The 14,803-nt window shown below is 43.3% G+C and overlaps 2 protein-coding genes and 1 long non-coding RNA gene across 3 annotated transcripts; 2 read left to right on the forward strand and 1 right to left on the reverse strand.

Moving 5' to 3' along the window:
* Nucleotides 1-109: 109 nt before the first annotated feature.
* On the reverse strand, nt 110-8,656 carry LOC138625913 (uncharacterized). The gene is made up of 3 exons (XR_011311260.1): nt 8,562-8,656; nt 486-655; nt 110-380 (listed from the first exon to the last, which is right to left on the reverse strand). It is a non-coding gene; the product is annotated as an uncharacterized lncRNA (long non-coding RNA).
* Nucleotides 1,811-5,247, forward strand: manea (mannosidase, endo-alpha). Its single transcript, XM_069707171.1, has 4 exons — nt 1,811-2,429; nt 3,705-3,814; nt 3,984-4,060; nt 4,196-5,247. Exons 1-4 carry the CDS (start codon nt 1,910-1,912, stop codon nt 4,827-4,829), a joined length of 1,341 nt encoding a protein of 446 aa, XP_069563272.1. The 5' UTR covers nt 1,811-1,909; the 3' UTR covers nt 4,830-5,247.
* Nucleotides 8,657-9,936: 1,280 nt separating the features above from the next.
* fut9a (fucosyltransferase 9a) lies at nt 9,937-14,147 on the forward strand. The gene is made up of 2 exons (XM_069707191.1): nt 9,937-10,027; nt 10,328-14,147. Exon 2 carries the CDS (start codon nt 10,336-10,338, stop codon nt 11,416-11,418), a length of 1,083 nt encoding a protein of 360 aa, XP_069563292.1. The 5' UTR covers nt 9,937-10,027; nt 10,328-10,335; the 3' UTR covers nt 11,419-14,147.
* Nucleotides 14,148-14,803: the final 656 nt, after the last annotated feature.

A 14,803-nucleotide genomic window follows, 5' to 3' on the forward strand; every position in this document is an offset into this window, starting at 1 on the left:
TGACCTCAAGTAGGAAACTCCCCACAGGTATAAAATCAGGGTAAGTGATTTTGAAAATTTACTTTCAGTCAATAGATCATTGTAAGGAACATTCAAGTGACTCGGCAGCAGAAATTAAGACGCAAAGTTACACTTTAATTAATTATAGCGTGTCCCAGTGTGATATTTCAGACTGCTGGACCTCTCGCATGCCACCTCGCCCAGTTTAGAGCTCTCTGCATCGACTCTGAATACAACCAGCAGATCAGCGGCAGGAGAAAAAATGGAGCCCCTGGGTGAAGGTGAGATGAGAACCAAGCAAAGATAATCCACAGTGCCACTTTCAGAGAAAGGCGAGCGTAGTAGTTGATACTCTGTTGTCCCCTGAATTTTGGTTTCTCCTGGGAAAAAAAGTTCAAGCAGGAACTAATTACTTTTAAATTGCTACCATAAAACAGATGAATACATTTTTTTTTTTTAATTTATGTTCTGCATTTCTAACGTACCAATATGATGCATTCCCCATCCGGTGGACACACTGCTGGAGCCATCACTGCGTCACTGCTGTCCGCAGGTTTTGCGTATTGGTAGGTCCGATAAGGAGGCCGTCTGTTCTCCTGTTTCAATCCAAAAGACCGCCATTGTTGTGTGTCTTCCATTGTCACAATTAGTCTGCCTAGAAGAGATTGTTGTGATAATCTTTGATAACTTCAAACAAATTACTCTTAAATATGAAAATATATATTACAAAATATTAAACGGACAGGATCTATTCAAGTTAACCTGCTGTATGAAATAAGCCGTTTGGCACAAATGTTCTAAAGCTCGGTTACAAATTCACAATTACATTTGAACAACGATGCATCATAAAAATAGATTTAAAGAAATAAAACAACAGCAAACCTGTCTGTGTTGATTTCTTATATGTTGCAGTCAGCCTCGCTTACTCGTGCTGTGGTACTGGGGGGACTTTGTAAGCAAATGCTCCAAAGTAAACTTGGAGACACTTGGAGCTGTTGATTTTTGAACAGCGTTCTGGATTGTTTTGTGTGTAATACCCCTCCCCGACGGGCGGGGGACGACGTGAGCCACTCTTGATTCTGTTCGTAAAGCGCGTGTTTGCGGCTGTCGTCGACTGGAAAAGATGCAGCTTCCTCTGCAACCCGGATGGGTCGCGGCGCGCTTTGCGCTGGTGCCCGTTGCGGTGTTTGCAGATCTGTGACGTTTCTCGGAACAACGCTCCTTTGAACCAGATGTGCAGTTTTGCGCGTCTCCTGCAGCGACAAAAGAATTCACGAAGGTTCGTTTTGCGCCTCCGGACCGGCGTGTGTTTCATGTTAGGCTTTATATATTGCATTGTTGTTGTTTTTTTTAACTCGGAAACGAGCGTCTGACTGTTTGCGGATGAAATGAATGTTGCGTCAAGCCGCGTCCTGTCCGGCTGCTGTTGACGAGTCTTAAAGTTCAATGCAGGTCGAGTTGAAGCAGCTGATGTTGTCCGCTTGTGAAATGTGTTTTACAGCTGCAAGTATGTACTTGAACCCCTGTCGGCGCGCTGCAACCGACTGCTACTCTTTATTTATTTTTTTGAAGCGACTTCAGCCTACTGTATCTCCAATTCAACATCGCATTGCACTCAGATCTTTCCGCCTTTCCGCACCTGCTTCCTTTCAGGCGCTTTCCAGTCGAAACCGCAAGTCGATTAATCGCTCAACATGAGTTACATTTTAGACCCAACGGTGAATTGACGAATCAAGAAAGCAACTGTTGTGCCGCGCCGCTTTTGTAACGCACTCGTGTCCCCCTTCTTCCTTCCAACCTCCAGTGCTGAACCAGACCTCTTTGACCTTCAATGGCATCGTGTCCTACAACAGTCCCTCTCCCCTGTCTCAACAGTGAACTATGGACAGCCTCGAGCTCTGACTGAACAATGGCAAGGTTCAGGCGCAAATCTTGCATCACGTTAATCGCCCTGGTGTTGCTCATACTCATCGTAACGGTGGTTTTAAAGGCGCTCGCGCCAGAGGACTCTCGGTTCGACGGCCCAGCAGGTGTCGAGGGGTTTCCAGATCGAGAGAGTGGCCCGGTGATCCCGAGAGGCGACGACGACGACCGCAAACCGGACGAGGCCAAAATGAAGGACTCCGCTCAGTCAGACAAGGATGCAGAGCTGGAAGCCACGCTGAGGAGGTTTCCTCCTCCGAACTACTACCTTCACACCTTCTACTACACGTGGTTCGGAAGCCCCAGGTTTGATGGCAAATACATCCACTGGGACCATCCGCAACTGCCGCACTGGGACTTTAAGGTGGCTCAGGGATATCCGCAAGGGAGGCACAGCCCAGCTGATGACATCGGGTCCAACTTTTACCCCGCTTTAGGGGCTTACAGTTCCAGGGACCCCTCCGTTATAGAGGCTCACATGCAGCAGCTTCGTACAGCAGCCATCGGTAAGACAAAAAAAAGATCTGAATTTCACTTAAAGGCGGATCGGTAGTTTAAAATTGACTTCTTTTTTTTTCCAGATAAAAGAGTTTTGTGACAATGTTGTGATAATGTGATATGATGATGAAGCTGGACAATATGGTTGAAATGTTGGTGTTTTTACCAACCGTGTGAGTCAGCGGTGGGTCGTAATCGACTTCATTATCAGTGTTCCAGCAGGCCCCGACCTCATGTTACTCTACATAAAAATGACTCCAATGAGATTCATGTCGTGAGGTGTACATGTTTTCAGTTTGAGAATAGGACAGCACTGATATCAGACTGGTTTGTGCTATTTCTTTACAATTTAAGGTATCTGAATCAGTGTCGGGAGATAAACATCATCCCTATTGAAATAAAAAAAAGCTCAGTATTTCAATATTTTCAGACACAATATGTATTCATGTGAATAGCCTGGCTGCACCTGTAGGCCTATGTGAAATTCCAACAAAGGGGAGAAAATGACTTCTTTTAAACCAATCAAAATCATCTTGGACGGGGCTAAGCCGAGGATGCAGTTATGGTGGCTTTTGCAAAACTAATGTCAGGGGTGGGAACTTGTTTTGGTGGAACATTTGTACATCAGGAGGAGAGCCCTGCCATTAAAAGGGACCAGTACCTGCAAAAGACCTAAAAGAACCGAGCAGGCTTGCCTTATTGCGTAATCCAAATCTTCATCAAAACTTGCCATTTCTATTTTAGCGTGTAGTTTGCTGCTTGGAGGTTGTTGTTGTTGCGACGGAGATTTTGAACACGGTAAAATACAGATGAAAGAAAAGGACAATGTCACCTGAAAAGGTCGGGCAATAGTAGGTTTGTACCATCATTGTAATACTGATAATGCCAATGTTGTGTATGATAATGCAGTGATGAGTAACGGCAAAGGGGTTGTACAACTTTTAAATGTTACAGTTTGTAGTATTTTATTATTTATTGTGTTGTGTTGTGTTGGACGTCACACTTCACAGTAGTCTTACATTTGAGCTAAACAGCCTTCTAGCTCTTTAACTGATTACCATTTTGTTTAAAAAAAAATTATTATTCAAGATGTGATTTATATGTGACCCGTATTAGATATCAGAAAAAAATATATATTTATCCAATATTACTCACATCCCATATAAAATCTACAGAACCTTTACAGTATGTCAACCCTATTGTATTTCTGAACAGTCATCCGGGTGTTTTCTTTCAATCAGGGTTTGTATTCCTGTCGGATCTGAAACCGTGTTTATTCTCAGGTGTCGTTGCTGTTTCCTGGTATCCTCCTAATATGAAGGACGACAACGGTGAGCCAACAGATGACATTGTGCCTTTACTGCTGGAGGTGGCACATAAATACCATATTAAGGTCTGTATGAAGACGGTAACAAGTTTCATAAACGTTGGTTTCATAATCAGCAGTCGCATGAATGAACAAGGGCCCTTTAAAAACATCATTAATATCATTAAAAAACTGATTTAAAAAAGTAAAGTAAAGCCATATGTTGTAAAGCTCTCTTTCATTTTGGTGTTTCCAGGTAGCTTTTCACATTGAGCCGTACACGGGAAGGGATGAAGTCAACATGCTCACGAATGTCAAATACATCATTGAGAAGTGAGTACTGTGCTGCGGCCTCTCTTGTCAGTCAAACGTCACCGCCATGATCTTACACTCTCTCCGGGATTCATTCTGTCATCATTCATTACTACCTCAGTCAGTAATCAATCTGATATCTCCTCACCTCCTCAGATACGGAGAGCATCCGGCATTTTTCAAGTACCGGACAAACACTGGCAAGTTTCTTCCACTCTTTTACGTGTACGACTCTTATCTGATGAACTCGGAGCAGTGGGGGAAACTGCTGAAACACACAGAGAGCAACAGCGTCAGGGACACCCCGTATGACGCGCTCTTCATCGCCCTGCTGGTTGAGGAGAAACACAAGAGGGATATTGTGACAGCAGGTTTCGACGGAGTCTACACCTACTTTGCGACCAACGGTTTCTCCTACGGGTCCACTCAGCGTAACTGGGCCTCTCTCAAAGCTTTCTGTGAAGACAACAACCTGATATTCATTCCAAGCGTGGGCCCGGGTTACATCGACACGAGCGTTCGGCCGTGGAACTTCCAAAACACTCGAAACCGCATCAACGGCAAATACTATGAAACCTCTCTTAGTGCTGCGTTGGAAGCCCGGCCTGATTTTATCTCGATAACATCTTTTAATGAGTGGCATGAGGGGACTCAGATTGAAATGGCCGTTCCCAAAACAAGCCAGACGGTGTATCTGGACTATCTGCCTAATAAGCCGACAATCTACCTGGAGATAACTCGCAAATGGGCTGCGATATTTGGCGGCGAGCGACGGAGATGGCAGGATTGACTTGACTTCGAGCCATAGCGAATGTTTATTCATGGTGCTATGAACTAACGAAATTAAGCTCTGGTTGCTGAAGACGGAGCAAAATTCAAACGATGAATAACAGTATAAGAAAAGCCAAATTGCTTTGCAGAGCCACAAGCAAATGAACCACTTCATTATCTTAATTTTGGCTTCAGTGATGTTTATTAATACTTTGCACTTGGGTGATTATTGTTAATTTAACCGATGTCTTATTACCTCTTGTTTACTCAGCCTTACATATTTTAGGATTCATAACCTAATCAGCATGTTTTACCACTGTCCCCACTGTATCCAGCTGAAACTGCATAGGCATATCTTGCCTTCTCTGTGATCTGTGACTTATTCATTAATACTATTCCAAATAAAGTGCACCCTGGAAAGGAGGAAAGTAAACAAAGCACTGTGGTGGTGTAAATATGTTGCCCAAAATACAGTACAAGAAAAAACACAACATCCTGATATTTCAAAGCCGCGTCAGGCTACAATCTGAGGATGAGTCATAGCGATGCAAACAGCAGTTATTGAAAGAGATTTGTACCCCAAAAAGAATTGGGAGGGGAAAAGACCATTTTCTTTATCTGCGCCATATATTACCTTCTTATTGATGGTCGGTTGCCATGGTACGTGTTGTCATGGTGTGAAAGTGCTTGCTCGCACCACCTGAACAAACTCGACGCTCGTCTGATTCGATTTTAAAGCTGCCTCGCAAAAAATTAGGTCACATCAGGGCAAACTACCCGTTGACCTTTTGAAGAGAAACGAATTAAACGCAAGACATTAAAAATGAATGTCTTCATCAATGTTACAGCTTGAAAAGCCTTTTTATAGCCAGCCAACAGGCTTTCTATTCTTGCCACTTTTGATTTTTCAGCCAGTCTTTCTTGCAGATCACTTCAAGTTCTGAGATATTTTTAGACGGTCTTGCACACGGAGCACGTTTGAAGATCGAGACACAGATCTGAGGACTGTGATGGTCTCTCCCAAAAAGCATCAGCCTTGCATATCTTCAAGAAAATTGAGAGGTCTGCTTTGGATCGTGGTCCAGCCTTCAGTCACTTTCACTTTCTTGACTGTCTTCACGACATTCACATCCAGAGTCTGATGACATCTATTGGAATCCATTCTTGCTTCTGTCCATGCTTCGTTTCCGGTGCCGCACAACCCAATATCAGAATTTTTTTTTCCACACCGATGCTTACAGCTGGCAAGGTGTTGTTGTTGTTGTTGTTATTTTATATCAAGTCCTGCTCCTTTTTAATGAACTTTTTTTTTTTGTAATCGTGGCCAAAGAGCCCAATTTTAACTTCATCTGTCACTAGCACTTGTTTCCAAATCGACTCTGGCATATCCAAATGTTGCTTTTGCCTGCTTCAGACGTTGGCTTTATATTCAAACTCAAAAATCTGTTACTCCAACTGGCCATCCTGGATGCATTTCATGTCTCACAGGTACCAGAAGCAACATGCCCCCACTAACATCCTCTTTTCCCTTGTATTTTTGCAGGGATGCTTTTGGTCTTGCAGCCTAATGACAGATTGTTGTGGGAGGATCCGACATTTTTGGAGCGCAAAGGACCAGTGTGTAGGATTTAGGAAGATCCATTGGCAGAAAGGAAATATCATTTTTATAATTATGTTTTTATTACCTGAAACCAAGAATTGTGTTTTTGTTAGCATGGAATGAGCCCTTAATATCTCCATAGAGACCAGGTCCTCTTCCACGGAGCTCACCATGCTGCTTCTAGTGTTTCTAGTGGTGGACAAACCAAACACTGGCTCTAGAGAGGGACTTTTTTTTTTTTTTTTCCACAAGTTTCGCCGCCACCATAGATTCTCTTACACACTCGGAAAGGGATGGTGAGGCGAGGTGAGCTGTATCCATTTGGCTGCAATGTGCAACCTCACCAAAGGACGCCACTAAATCCTCCACTCTGCTTCTTTAATACTACAGTTTTAAAATCGGGATATCTTTGCCGGTGCCGCTTTGATTTTGATCATTAATTTTTAAACGAATCTCTCCCAAGTCCACCGACTTTGTGGAAGAACGTTTATAAAATCATCAGAATGCCCCTTTAAATGATTAATTAATGAGCTGGAAGGCATCACTGTGCATGCTTAAGATTTAATTGTGCAAACGGCATTTGTTGGCCTGTTTGTACGGAATTTAACCTTATTTTAATGAGGCATTGTTTGTTGGAGTTTGTAGCCTAGTCTCAGTTAAATCGCATAAAAATAATGAATAAACTTGGGGATATTTTGCATAAACTTACTGTTTGTTTTAGAAGTGCAAATTACAATCAGTAAGTGTTGGGTCAAAGTTTAGCCGTCTGTTTCACCTCCCATTATTTTGTATCAGCCGGTGAGGTGAAAGCCTTTGATCCCGTGCTTCCTCGCAGCAAATGTGATTCACCTGTTTATTCAAATGGGAACCTTAAGCAGATGATTAAAGTGTAATGTGCACCAACGCGGAATCTCAGCATCCCACACACGCGCGCGCGCGCACACACACACACACACACACACACACACACACACACACACACACTTTGAGCTCCGCCACAGCCCGCAGCTGCATTGACGGTAAACAGAACAAGGTAGCGCATGGGCAGCCAGCAGGGAATTATTCCACATCGCATCACATCCCTGAGCATACATGGCGTCCTCACACACCGAGCCATGAATTTAGTGTGCAGGCGGATGGGGTAGCCGCCAATTTTCTTTTATATATATATATATATATATATATATATTTGCAGCCATCATTCTCTGCGTCGGTGTGCAGCAGCGGGGAAGATTCAGCGCACATTGCTACAGTAGGTATCATCATTTTTCGGGATCAAGACGATGGATGGGAGCTCATCCGGATCTATTGCTGCAAACACGGCGGACGGGCGCGATTTTTTATTCCAAACGCATCCGCATCTTCCGTATGTTGCAAGGTGTCTTTGAAAGGGGACCTCTGGAGGAAATGAGAAGAAAGCTCTATTTTGACTCACGCCTGTCGAGATGGTGAGTAAAATGCATGGCTATTTTTTTTTTGTTGTTTGTTTTTTTTTCTCTCCTGCGCTCCATGGCTGAGCAACGGTACCTGATTTCAACAGCAAATCCTCCCCAGCTAATTAAAAAAACGATATCCGCTGGGGGGGGGGGGGGAGAAAAAAATTCAGACATTCGCGCACTGGTGCTTTCTCATTTTTCCTTGGGGTGTTTGTTTTTACACTGCATTTACAACAAAACAAAACAAAAATGAATGCACAAGACGGTTTACACTGTCGGAGACAGGGGATGCTTTTTCTCCCTTGAATGAGACTCGTATTTCAAATCTTGCACTCTTATAGCGCAAATACTGTCCATTTTCAGCATCGTGCTTCACGCTATTGTTTAGATTCTTCGCGGTTTTGGGTGTTGTGTAAGTCAACGCGTAAATTATTTCTGTGAATCTCCACCACTCTCGTCAACTTCAATGCGGTGTCACGCCGAAAAGACAACCATTTTAAAGAGTGGCTCCACTATAGCGTCGCGTTTTAACATGACCTTCAGTGCTCGCCCGGCGGCTGCAAATGAATCCTCACCTGGGATGGAGTGTCCCTTTTACGATCGGCGCTACGTGCCCCCCCACCCCCCCCCCGACAGCGTGCGCATAAATCGTGGTCAAATCTTAAAAAAACAGGATGTGTATAGCCTATATTTTTGCTTTTGATCTTTAGCCTACCTGTTACTGAAACCCCCTCATTTGGGGATTTGATGCATCTCTGTGACTGCCAAGATCTTGTGTGGCTGCGTTTTCTCTGCCTCTCCAGTCGCTTCAAACGCTGCAGACTACTCACCCATGCGGTGCTCTTTCCTGTCCCAAATACATCACAATGCATTTGCCAAAAACCCCGGCTATGTTATTTAAAATGTGAATGAGTGCTGAAGCTGCACTTGAGTCTCACTCTGGTCTCATTTTGTAGGTGGAAAGACAGAGCACAATAAAAACATTGTGAACCCTGGTCTTATATTAAACTCTGGCCTTATAGCCCCATCACCATGGAGACACTTATAATAACTTTACCACGCACTGCATATTTAATAGACCTGATTTGATCTTTGCACTGCAGCTCAGTCTCTGAACAGCTGCTGTGTTTTATATAATTGACACCAGCATATGAAGGTGTGCACGGGCTGCATCCTGTGTAAACCAAAGAGCTTATCGTTGCTGCCGACAGAAAGCACGTTTCTGCCGTCTGAGAGGATTTGCCTACATAAAAATGTATTGATACCATAAGCCTTCAAAAGGCATTACAGTCATCCGGCCCTGGTTCATGGAGGCTAGCCTTCGGGTGCAGATCTGTGCATCAAAGTCAAAGATGATGATGTGGATGGAGGAGACGAACGCCGTATTGTTCCCTATATGTCATATTGCACAGATGAATTTCCAAAGGATATCCGTGTTTGACATGTTGTTGATTCAGATCTGCTTCAGGGATGCATGGAAAAAAGAAAATCATCTCTCAAGCTTTATTTCTGCTCTTAGCGTTGCAATCTGCTTGCATGGCCTCTTTATGCAGCATGCAGGTGTGCTGAGCCCCAGAGAGCTGTCGAGGCAGGGGGCCTCCCTACTCCCCTCAGCCTTAAGATGGCAGCATTCTCTTACAATACATAGTGTATGCCAAAAACTAATAACAGCTAGAGGCTTACATCCATGCTTAACTGGAGAATTTCAAATAATAACCTTGATCAGCCAGCTATTTTTGAAAATAACTTTGGTGTTTGTATGTTATTTTTCATCTAATTAACAGACATGTTTGTGGAGATGGAGCTTATCTCTGCATGATTGCATATAACCTCCAGATAAGCTTTTCCTGTGGTGATGTCTTGTTTCTTTTCCTTCTCCTAGCCTAATTGTTTCTCTCTGATTCTCTCTCTCCCTCTGCTCACCTAAAGGAGGCATCATTAAGAAGACCTGTACATTCAAGATCAAACGCACTTCATTAGATCATTAAGGATCGTTATTATTCTGCTTAAGAGCAAAGCAGCATCTCTTAGCTGGGAGTTTGCAATTCTTTCTTTTTTTTCTATGAGCACTGAATCACAAAGGAGATTGATCCAACCGCCGATCCAATGTAGGAACCGTTCCCTCCGATTCCCACAACCTCGACTCTTGCTTGGATTTCAGCATTCCGTCAAATCCACCAGGTTTGTTTGGCGATGTGATTGAGGAGTCGCTGCATTTCTCTTTATGAGTATTGATCCAAAGAATGTGTACCTTATGCATAGTAGGGTGCATATTAATATATTATAGTAGGAATAGGAACACGGTTTTCTCATGCAGATGCTCACAGGCTGTCTGTATTTAACTGAGGCACAAATGATATTCAGAGTCAATGATCCAGTATAATAGGCATTATTAATACATGATGAGGTGATTAGTCTTGATGTTGTATCCTGTTGATCATGACTTTATTCTGGCTTCTCTCTTTGGTTTACCCTTTCCAGGACAGAGTATGCCATCTGCACCTTTTCACAGAATCCTACGACCCCTTCTGCTCGGTACTTTCATTCTGGGATGCTTCGTGACTCTGTTTTTGATGTATTTTAAACCCTCCACCAGCTGGTTATCAGGTCCCGTAGAGTCAACAGTGTCCACAGACCGGGTCAAGAACCTCTTCTCCACCAAGGGCGATAAAAACGTGACCACCGTGCTGATCTGGCTTTGGCCCTTCGGACAAACCTACGACCTGAGCGTGTGTAGCTCTCTCTTCAACATCGAGGGCTGCTTCATCACAGCAGACAGAAACTTCTACAACAAGTCGGATGGGATCGTCATCCATCACCGAGACATCTGCACCGACCTGTCCAACCTGCCGCCGCTCCAGCGACCGTCGTTCCAGAAGTGGATATGGATGAACTTGGAGTCGCCGTCGCACTCGTCCCAGCTGCCTGGGATAGAGAACTTGTTCAATCTGACTCTGAATTACCGTCAGGATGCTGACATTGAAGTGCCTTATGGGTCCATCGTAGCAGCAGAGGGTGACGAGGACTTTGTACCGCCCAGCAAAAACAAGATGATCTGCTGGATTGTGAGCAACTGGAACCAGGACCACGTGCGGGTGAAATATTACAATGAGTTGTACAAACACATTGAGGTTCACGCATATGGACAAGCCTTCGGGGAGTACATCTCTGACCAAGACTACTTCCCCACCATCGCCAGCTGTAAATTCTATCTGGCCTTTGAGAACTCCATCCACAAGGACTACATTACTGAGAAACTGTACAATCCGCTGTCTGTGGGCACAGTGCCAGTGGTTCTCGGCCCGCCCAGGCAGAACTACGAGAACTTTATCCAGGGCGACGCCTTCATCCACGTGGACGACTTCACCTCGCCCAAGGAGCTGGCCGACTACCTGCTGCTCCTGGATAAGAACGAGGAAATGTACCTCAGGTACTTTGAGTGGCGGCGGCACTTTAAAGTGAAGAAGGCCTATTTCTGGGCAGAGCACACATGCCTGGCTTGTGATTACCTGCGTAGGCACAAGGAGTACAAGGCATTCAATAACCTTGACAAGTGGTACTGGGGCGGATAGTGCTGTGAAGGGCTATGCAGTGCGTGTTATGTTGTTGGAGGCCGTGCTTTAAGATTTTTGTCCTTCGGTTAACATGAAGGTTCATTACTGTTCTGTCCAGAGCAGCCCAATGGTGTTTTTCTATCGGTTCAGTGGCCCAATGAGACGTCCAGCTTGTGTTCTTTTTTTGTTTGCGAGCAAATTTTGCTAAGCCTTACTTTGCCTTTTGAGTTATTCATTTATTATTTTGTATTTATTTTTTTTAGCAATTACAAATGCACTAAATTTTTTTTATTGTGATTTCCACCCATGTTTTGCTTAACATGACCACATTTGCTGCTATTTCTATGCTTTTGTTCTATAATTAGTGTGATTGCTTGACTGTATGAATGTTCCTGTACAGCAGATAACATTCACGGTGCGAGGTTGTTGTCGTTGGTTTTTTTTCTTTAGATATCACCTTTTCATGAAGTGGCACACAGCGGACGTTAGAAAATGGTTGGCTGGAGAAGGAGACTGACATATAAGTGAAAAATATTTATGTAATATTTATTCAAGTGAGGCATTATATGATAAAAACAATCTCATCTGTGCTAGTGATGCAGTCACCTATGCAGTGTTTACTGAACTCAAATGTGAAATAGTTCAATAGTGTCATGTACATACTGTGTATTTTTGGAATTGTGTAGCTGTCATTTTTTCCATATTTTTGTAAGTTTACATTTGCACTGCTAATCCAACTGTTACTTATCGTTTCATATGTACAGTAAGACAGACGGTCTTCGTGTTGCGTAGCTGTAGATGGCATACTGCGATCTGTTGCCCCGCTGGTCTCCGACAGCAGATGTGACTCTGCTCTGTGAGAGGGAGGTTGCTATGTAATCATGTTGTGAATTGTTCATCGTCACATGTAATGTGTCACAGTGCATTCGGATCCCATGTGGACGATGATAGTACAGTGCAGAGCCGTTGTACAGAAATATGAAACTCCCACACACCTCACAGTGTTGTGTCAAAGTCTGTCATTTTTGATCGACTACGGTGACAAGAAAAAGCACAAAATGAACACGTTTGATTCAGCTATTTTTAATGTGTGCTGTACTCTCATCCCACAATGTGACCTTACACATTTAAACCGATATTTCTTTCAACTTTTACCAGCAGATGCTCTCACATGGCTAAAGTGAGAGGTGAATTAGGATGACATGGGATCACGTGAGATCACTCCACATATTTGAGATCTGCAAAGAAAAATGTGAAAGACATAACATTTTCATGACTGCTGCAAGATTATCCATATTTCTGTCTTTGACTCATCATACCTCAGTGTTGTTTTGGGAGTAAGCAGTTGCATGTGGAAAGATGTATTTCTGGATTTTTGTTTTGTTTACACTCCTGTTTACAGAGCTACTACCATGCACTCATGATCACGCTACAAAAGGACAGCTCAAAATCTGTAGATATCACACACCACTTTCAGATGTCGTAAGAACAGCCAATCCACCGAACAATGCATTTCAGCAGCACTCAGCAGCTATTGACATGACAATTATGTTTTTTACAGAAAGTACTGTGCAAAACCATGTCAACATCTTATGCAAGATGAGCCGGCGGCTTCTTGGTCAAAGTCTCAGACATGTTTTAGGTTGTCATTTTGATATCTCTTCACGGTCAAAGGGACCACTGATGTAAATTAGGATGAATTCAATTATTTTTCTTATTGAGTATGGTTCCAAATGCCATAGGGAAACTTGTACATAAACCTTGTAGTGAACTGAAGCATCATTGGATCAGACCAGCTCACTATGAGATCATTCCTGTTTGTGCAGCAGACTGAGGGAGCTCCAGCAGCATTTATGGGAGAAAAATAAATAATGTGTTGTATATATTTTTAATGTTCAAATCTCTTTATAACATGCAAGTCAAGTGTTGTCAAGAAGTGAATGTGACTTCGCTGTACCTTTGTAAGTAACGCCTGGTGCTTCAAGAGGCTGTGAGTCGAGGAGAAAGGACAGAGACGATGGTTTCAGTGTTGTGAGGTGGACATTGTCATCAAGTGAGGCAAATTTGCATTCAAGAAGTTTTTGTTTGAGGCAGTAATCCTGTTGGCATGATTGAATAAGTTGTGCCAAAATGCAGCAAAGATTTAGCACTTTTATTCATGTGGAGTTGTGTTGGCCATCCTAGGTGGAGCTATTGTGAGTTCGGAAACTGTCATCCAACTGTCTCACAGGTTAACTATGAAACCGCCACTCATGGTTTCATATTGTACAGTCCAATCTCATGTAAGAAAACAAAGATTTCTTGTCCAATGTGGTTGGTGACTTTAAGGAACAAAAGGTTTTTTTTTGCGTGTTCTCTGTCTCTTTCATCTTCTTTCCCCCTCTCTCTTTTTGTGTTTTTTTGCACAAAAACAAACTTGAGGAGCTGTGGCTTCTCTGTCCCCCTGTCTGAGTCTGTGAGTGTGTCACAGCACCAGAGAGTGAGCCGGGATGTCTCTAGATACTGTATGACTTGGCACTGACTTTGCTGGTGTCCTTAAAAACACTGTATACTGAGTGGGGTGAAATCTACTTGTGTGGTTTCTCCAGAAATGCTCATTTTCTGCCAGTTCACTGAAATAATCAGTGAGTCAATCAGTACAAGTTTTTTTTTGCCAAATCATTGTATTTTGCCAAATGTTGTGTTTTAACTGTAGATGTCTGATAGTGTCAAACAGAAAATAAAGATATGGACAAATGAGCAATTCATGAAGCATTCGGCGCCTTCCTTGTACAGAGATGCCTGATGATGAATTTCATGGTAACTGAAATAATTGATACTATTTTAAAAACAAAACTCACTCTGTTCGTTGCACGTTACCCACAAGGGAATGCATTTTTTTTGGGAAATACACTTATTTGCTTCTGTGCCGGAAGTTAGATGAGCAAACTGATGCAACTGTCCTGTTTTTATGATAAATACTCAGAAACAACCGGTTCTGCCTGCCTATTGCTTATAGCTTCAGTTTTCGCTGTGTTTATAGTCCAGAAACCCTGTTTGCACAAAGGCCCGCTCAGCTGCTCCAATGGTTTCAAAATTAACTCGGTGTATTCGCATTAGAACGCCAACGAGTGGAAGCAATCCCCAGTGGAGCATCTATCTATTCACAAAAAGAATTTGGGTTTGGCACCAGGCTAGCAACAACCAGAGGCCTGGCTAACACCCCATCAGTTTAGAGCATTTGTCACGTTTTTCCTCGCCTGGTCGTGAAAAACGATGTCGTTAGAATTAACCGGCAAAACTACTTGGTCAGCGTCAGGAAAGATTTCTTTGAAGACAGTCCCATTACTTTCTCACAGACTTAGACCCTTGTCCCTTGGGTGAAAGTCTTGGGTTTGGTCCATCCCACCATCCTCCACCCACC

Source organism: Brachyistius frenatus, unplaced genomic scaffold (assembly GCF_029030835.1).
Source record: "Brachyistius frenatus isolate BFR_SWC_R1_liver_20210118 unplaced genomic scaffold, ASM2903083v1 Contig_67, whole genome shotgun sequence".
In the NCBI taxonomy this organism is placed as follows: domain Eukaryota; kingdom Metazoa; phylum Chordata; class Actinopteri; family Embiotocidae; genus Brachyistius; species Brachyistius frenatus.

What these genes read in the sequence shown, in the direction of transcription:
- manea (XM_069707171.1), top strand. Translation starts at nt 1,910, where the DNA reads ATGGCAAGGTTCAGGCGCAAATCTTGCATCACGTTAATCGCCCTGGTG. An exon ending in CACATAAATACCATATTAAG is followed by an intron (nt 3,815 to 3,983) that starts GTCTGTATGAAG and finishes TGGTGTTTCCAG; the next exon opens with GTAGCTTTTCACATTGAGCC. An exon ending in GTCAAATACATCATTGAGAA is followed by an intron (nt 4,061 to 4,195) that starts GTGAGTACTGTG and finishes TCACCTCCTCAG; the next exon opens with ATACGGAGAGCATCCGGCAT.
- fut9a (XM_069707191.1), top strand. Translation starts at nt 10,336, where the DNA reads ATGCCATCTGCACCTTTTCACAGAATCCTACGACCCCTTCTGCTCGGT.